This window comes from Morus notabilis, unplaced genomic scaffold, assembly GCF_000414095.1.
Source record: "Morus notabilis unplaced genomic scaffold, ASM41409v2 Scaffold1476, whole genome shotgun sequence".
In the NCBI taxonomy this organism is placed as follows: Eukaryota; Viridiplantae; Streptophyta; class Magnoliopsida; order Rosales; family Moraceae; genus Morus; species Morus notabilis.
In genome coordinates, this window is record NW_010361115.1 from 6,896 (window position 1) to 14,389 (window position 7,494).

Sequence of the window (7,494 nt, forward strand, 5' to 3'; positions counted from 1 at the left end):
GATATGGATTATCTTGTCCCCAATGACCATCAAAATAGTTTGGGAATTTTAAGATAATTGCTATAAATATAGACAAATGCATACATCTTTCTCCACGAGTCTAAGATTGAGTAGAATTTAGGGCTATTTTAGTTCGTTAATTTAAGTTTTTAATTTAAGTTAATATGTGACTATTTATAAGAATTTTTTACTGTAACAAAACTTAAATTCTAGGTAAGAATTTAGGGCTATTTTAGTTCGTTAATTTAAGTTTTTAATTTGAGTTGATATGTGACTATTTATAAGAATTTTTTACTGTAACAAAACTTAAATTCTAAACTCAAATCGATAAAATGAACATGCCCTTGCTATGGCCTTACTATGGCCGGATCTTATAAGAACTTATATTATATATATATATATATATATATATATATATATATGCGCATGTGACAAATGGTTGAGAGATGTGCAACGAACTAGTGTATATATACTTATTTTATGAGATTGATAACTAGACAATTGTCTTTGGCTGGGTTAGATACATGTATCTTTTCATATTGAAGTAGAAAATAACGTCAATAGTTAGTATTGTCATCAAGTTCCCATAGATAGAGTTCGAGAGCGTGACACGTCCTCTTGATTTCGAGTAATCGATCGTTTGAGGACAGTTTTGAGATCACCAGAGTTATTGTCTATTATTGGCCCCCTATGGTAAAATCGCTCGGGGGCTTCTGACATCCACATATTGAGATCGAGTGTGACATCACTTGCAACCAATTCGAAATATAAATCGAAATCAACATCGAAGATTTCATGAGATTGAGATCACCATTTGAGACAAATCGCTATATGTATCGATGTTCTAATTAAAAGGAATATCAGGGAATGCACAGAATTTCTTTAGTCGTTTCTAATAAAGAAAATCATTGATACTTCCAAAACTCTTATGAGGCGTTTGATAGATAGATTCAGAATTATGATTCTGAATCTTGATTTAAAATGTTTATTTATAGTGATTTTAAATCATTATTCATAATCAGTGTTTAGTTTGAATAATTATAAATCATGATTCGGAATCTGATGCGATGTTTTAAACTAGAATCACTCATGATTCTAAAATTACTCCCTTTAATTCAAAGTGATTCAAAATCATAAATCATAGTTCTGATTTTAGAATTATGATTAGAATCATTTTAGTTTAAATTCTCGTACCACTCAGTGGTAAAACGAATTTTTTACTTGATTACCTTGACTGTAAATAAAACATTCAATTCATCCTTTACTCTCTTGCTAATTAATACTCTGAATATCGGAGTCTCACATATCTATAGGGAGGGTAATCAAATTACTTGAAAAGTTTTAATGATGTTTAAATTGAAGGGCCTTGGCACGAGGATATTTTTTGTTTGACATGGTGTACAACCTTGTTAGCTCTATTTGAGCTACGTTTTGTTTCTTTTTTCCTTCAAGTTGTTCCTGTAATTCATTGTTGACTTGCCTTTGGCCAAATTTGTTTAACCTCTTTTTTATTTGATCTTTTTCTTTCTTAATAATATTCGAGTGGAGGGTTATATAAACTATAGACGATGAGTTTGATAACTCCAACATAATGAGAGGATAGTAGCATGACAAAATTCTAAACCCATGGAATTTCATAAAGATTCTTAAATTACCGTCTGTTTAGTACGCTGATTCGAGTTTTTAATTCAAGTTGAGATGTGACTTTATGTGAGTTTTTTACTACAGTAAAAAAGTTAGATGTGACTGTTTCTGATAGCTTTTTACTATAGTAAAACTCAAATTTTAAAGTCAAATCGGTGAAATGAACGCAACTAATTTCTGAGAGCTTTTTACCTCCTACATGAAAGGGTTTTTTTTTCATGTATATATATATATATATATATATATATATATATCCTACCACATAACTCTCCTGTAAATTATCACACAAAATATACCATGCAGTTCTCTATCTTAATTTTCTAATTAAAGTAATAAGTATATTCACTAACGGAATAGAGAATAAGATTGTTTGAGATAAAAATTGTATCCTCCAAGGAAATTGTCATTACTCATTAGGTTAATTATCTAACAAATCGGATACGCATTATTCCTATCAGTCCATAAAATGGATACGTATGTTTCTGCTATACATGTCTTCACGGGTACTTGAGTAAGCAAATTTAGGTTTTATTTATTTCACTGATTCGAGTTTTCAGTTATAAGTTTCTACAGTTAAAAACTCTTAAAAAATGTCACATCTAACTTTTTCTGCTACAGTGAAAAACTCTCAAAACATGTCAAATCTCAACTCGAATTGAAAACTCAAATTTACAAAGTAAATGAGGCCTTATTGACATAAAAAATAGATAGATATTGGCGAATGAAATGTGACACGCCAAATATACGTTAACAAAACTTAGTCATGCTCAAGAAACTCTTTCCATAAATATTAAAAATGTTAAGTAACAAATTAACATAATAAACGCCTTCTTTTAATATTGTATTTTGCTTCGAGTATTATTTACATTTGTTAAATTGATCAATAATCAACGGCAGCTTTTTATAAAACGAGTCGTTCACCTATATTGTATTCGAAGCATAAGTACTCCTAATTGTATTCAGTTTACGATGATCAAAACCACTTTTTTTTTTACTGTTACAAGCAGAAGCAAATCATAATTACGACGAATAACGACATCATATATCAGAATTAGCAACTTGTAACGGTTCATATGATTCGCATTTATCAACATGTATTAAGGATTCGTTTAGTACGAAGATTTAAATCAGAATAATTCTAATCATGATTTTAAAATTAGAATTATAATTCATGATTTTAAGTTCAAATCGTGATTCAAAATCAATGGTTTGAATTTCTTTGAATCAAAAGAGAGATACTTTTAGAATCATGATTTGAACTAATTTAAAACATCACATCAGATTTTGAATCATTTAAACTAAATAATAATACTGAATCATAATTCTAAATTACTATAAACAAACACTTATTTTAAATCCAAGTAAATGCACCAAGAACCATGTGCATCCAAGTCCATTTGCGAGTGCTATAAATAGGTCAAATAAATTGGCTTCCTTTATAAAGGAGATTTCTACGCAATATTTTTAAAAACAGTATATTCTATATATTTTTTAATATGGTTTTAGTCTAATCCAACAGTTTAATTTTAATATGGTTTTAGTCAAATCTAACAGTTTAATCAACAGTCCGAAGTGAATAGGAAGTCAGAAATAAATAGTGACAGTCATGACAGTGAGAGCGTACAGTAGTACCCGTATAAGAAGATCCTACCACAAGATCTCCAAAGAAAATCCATTTTCATGAACACATTCTTCACACTTGTTTGATTTAAGTCCATACAGAAATATGCGGCGCTACTGCATTACATATAATATAGATTTGTAATTCAAGAATTAGAATTGTGATTAATGCGTTCATTTCACTAATTTAAATTTAAAATTTAAATTTTATTACAGTAAAAAATTCTTATAAATAATCATATTTAATTTTTTTATTATAATAAAAAACTTTCACATAAAATCACATCTCAATTCAAATTAAAAACTCAAATCAACGAACTAAACGGGTAATATATTTTCAATTTATCGTATATTTTTTTGATTTATTTAAAAAATATATACTTTAAATATTAGAGTAACGAATAATGATATAATAACATGAGGCATTAGAGATCAAGATGTATTAAAGATTCGTTTAGTACGAAGATTTAAATCAGAATAATTCTAATCATGATTTTAAAATCAGAATTATAATTCATGATTTTAAGTTCAAATCGTGATTCAAAATCAATGGTTTGAATTTCTTTGAATCAAAAGAGAGATACTTTTAGAATCATGATTTGAACTAATTTAAAACATCACATCAGATTTTGAATCATTTAAACTAAATAATAATACTGAATCATAATTCTAAATTACTATAAACAAACACTTATTTTAAATCCAAGTAAATGCACCAAGAACCATGTGCATCCAAGTCCATTTGCGAGTGCTATAAATAGGTCAAATAAATTGGCTTCCTTTATAAAGGAGATTTCTACGCAATATTTTTAAAAACAGTATATTCTATATATTTTTTAATATGGTTTTAGTCTAATCCAACAGTTTAATTTTAATATGGTTTTAGTCAAATCTAACAGTTTAATCAACAGTCCGAAGTGAATAGGAAGTCAGAAATAAATAGTGACAGTCATGACAGTGAGAGCGTACAGTACCCGTATAAGAAGATCCTACCACAAGATCTCCAAAGAAAATCCATTTTCATGAACACATTCTTCACACTCGTTTGATTTAAGTCCATACAGAAATATGCGGCGCTACTGCATTACATATAATATAGATTTGTAATTCAAGAATTAGAATTGTGATTAATGCCGTTCATTTTGCTAATTTAAATTTAAAATTTAAATTTTATTATAGTAAAAAACTCTCATAAATAATCACATTTAATTTTTTTATTATAATAAAAAACTATCACATAAAATTACATCTCAATTCAAATTAAAAACTCGAATCAACGAACTAAACGGGTAATATATTTTCAATTTATCGTATATTTTTTTGATTTATTTAAAAAATATATACTTTAAATATTAGAGTAACGAATAATGATATAATAACATGAGGCATTAGAGATCAAGCACTACATGCAAACGCTTCTTACTATCACCACGCGATTTCACAAAATCCAGAGAGTTTCTCCAACCAAAAAACCGTTTCCAAAACTGGAGACCTCTACAACTAAAAACCACGCTATCCATGCTCTACTTAGCTTGAAACAAATAAAAATTAACAAAAAAAAAAAAAAAGCAAGGAATACAGTATACTAATAAAATATACAGCTTCCATATCAATCCCCTAATTAAACATATCCCACAACAATAATTAAGTAGTAGCCACATAATTATAATAATAGTAATAATAATTAACCCTAATTATTTATATTTAAAACCAAACTAGAATTCCCTAACTTGCGCAGCCGCGGCACAGAGAGAATGCTTCATTTCACAAGACAGCTTCAGGACCTCGCTTAGATCAACCGGCCGGATCGGGTCTTCGGCCCATTCGAAATTCCTCACCAGCTCCGCCACCCAGCGCGTGACCGTCACGATCCCGAGGTTCTTACCGGGACAAACGCGCCGGCCCGCGCCGAAAGGAGCCAGCCTGAGGTCGGAGCCCCGGACGTCCACGTCAGCAGCGAGGAACCTCTCGGGTTGGAAGGCGAGCGGGTCCTCCCACACGAGCGGGTCGTGGGTTATGGCCCACATGTTGACCATGGCGGTGGTGCGCGCCGGGACGACCATCCCGTTGCTGAGCTGGACGTCCGACGTGGACAGGCGGGCCCACGAGAGGAGCGGGCCAGGCGGGTGCACTCTCAGGGTCTCCTTCACCACCGCCTGCAGGTACGGCAGGCTCGCGAGCTCAGCGTCCGTCACCCCTCTTCCTTCACCCGCGGCGGATGCTATCTCTACACGGAGCTTCTCTTGCTTCTCCGGGTGGAGGATCAACTCGGCCATCACCCACTCCGTCAGCAGAGCTGTCGTATCAGTGCCTCGGAAAATCATCTCCTGAACGAGTCAACTCGCTGAGTCATAACTAGGTCATAATTACAAAAACGACTAGGACAAATTAAACAAAAAAGATTAATTACGTACCCATAAAACAGCGATCATGTCATCGTCTCGAAGCTTCTCGTCGCCGTCCAAAGAGAGCAAAACATCAACGAAATCTCCATGATCAGAAATATTGTTCATATTCTTATTACCGAGTCGGTGCTCTTGAATGATGCCCAGAACAAGTTTCCTGACTCGGGGAACGAGTTTTGCGCATCGCTCGTTTATGCGAAACGGGTCGTAGAAGTAACTCAGCCATGGAAGATAATCAGACCAGTTGAAAGCGCCCAAGAGCTCGAACCCTTCTCTGACCATGTCCTTAAGCTCCTCAAGCTCTTCGCTATCGTGCGCCGGGTCATATCTTTTTCCAAACACGCTTACCATGATGTTGTTAAGCGACGCCGCTTGGAGGTGCTTTCTGAGTGAGACGAAGCCGTGGAGTTTCTGCTCGGTTTCTACGTTGCGCAGCATGTCGGCGCATTCTAGCTGGCGGAAGCTTTCATGGGCTAAAATGCGCCGGGGAGAGAAAAGGTGAGTAGAAGCTATTCTCCTGAGGAGCCGCCAGTATGTGCCGTTCGGCGCGAAGCCGATGGCACGGCCAAACATCAGGCTCTTAGCCGACTGCTTCAACGGCCGGTCCGCGAAGTGCGGGGAGGTCAGTATTTCTCTGGCGGTGTGGGGATCGGAGGCCACGACGAGGGGTGTCGAGCCGAGGCTGAGAGCCATGAGTTGTGTCTCGTCTCGGCTCCAGGCCATGGAAGCCAGGGCTCGGTGAGCCAAGCCGCGGCTCAGAGTGAAGAGGCTCCCGAAGATGGGAAGCCCACGGGGCCCACGGATGGCGGTTGGGCCTCTCCGGTTCCTCCCGTCCTTCCATGCAACGCCGCCGGTCGCAAAGGCCCACGTGAGAAGCCCAAACGACACGAAAGCCAGGGCAAGAGAGAGCAAAACGCAGCCGTCCAGAAGGGTCTTGGAGCCGAGAAAAGCTGGTAAGGTAAACACCCACCAGCTTGTGTCTTTTGTGACAAGAGAAGTGATCTCCATGTTTTTTTTTTTTTCTAGAGAGAAAGAGAGAGAAGGCTTTGGCGGTTTTTGTTTTTGGTTGGTTGGTGAAGGGTAAGAGAGGTGTGTGTTGGGTGAGAGAGATATATAGGGGCAGGGAAATTGTGTGTTTCTAGTAGAATCTGCTTTATATGTGTGTATAATAATAATAATATTCTATTCCTCAGACTTGGGATGATTGTAACGAGAAAAGTTTGTACATGGAAAATAAGTGAAAGGTATATACATATAGCTGTCTACAGTCCTTGGGGAAGGACCATATATATTCTTATGGTAATATATAGAAATGATAGTTTAACACAATGTATTTATTCCCCATGACACTTGCATTAAAAATATGTAGTACTAAAAAATTTAGTTATCACCAATTCTTGTTACACGTTAACGTCTCGTTCATTTTATCGATTCGAATTTAGAATTTAAGTTTTATTACAGTAAAAAACTCTCAGCAGCAGTCACATTTAATTTTTTTACTACAACAAAAAACTTTCACATAAAATCACATCTTAACTCGAATTAAAAACTCGAATCAACGAACTAAACAGACCCTAAAATTGTTTGTATCACGTTAAACTAAATTAAAGATGTAAAATTGCTTGGTGTTTCACCTTTCTAACATTCGTGCTACGTTAGATTACGTTTGAGTTACTTTAAATAAGATCCTTGTTATATTAATTAATAGTAATTTTATTTTTCTTACTAATCTATATGTTAAAGTAAAAGTATGGTCGTATTGGGAGAACCATAACAAAAACCTACACACACACACACACATATATATATATATATAGATTCAAAT

At 34.7% G+C, this 7,494-nt stretch overlaps 1 protein-coding gene across 1 annotated transcript; it reads right to left on the bottom strand.

Annotated features, from left to right (window-relative positions):
* Window positions 1-4,683: 4,683 nt before the first annotated feature.
* LOC21384607 (cytochrome P450 78A7) lies at window positions 4,684-6,865 on the bottom strand. The gene is made up of 2 exons (XM_010098526.2): window positions 5,679-6,865; window positions 4,684-5,591 (listed from the first exon to the last, which is right to left on the bottom strand). Exons 1-2 carry the CDS (start codon window positions 6,675-6,677, stop codon window positions 4,980-4,982), a joined length of 1,611 nt encoding a protein of 536 aa, XP_010096828.1. The 5' UTR covers window positions 6,678-6,865; the 3' UTR covers window positions 4,684-4,979.
* Window positions 6,866-7,494: the final 629 nt, after the last annotated feature.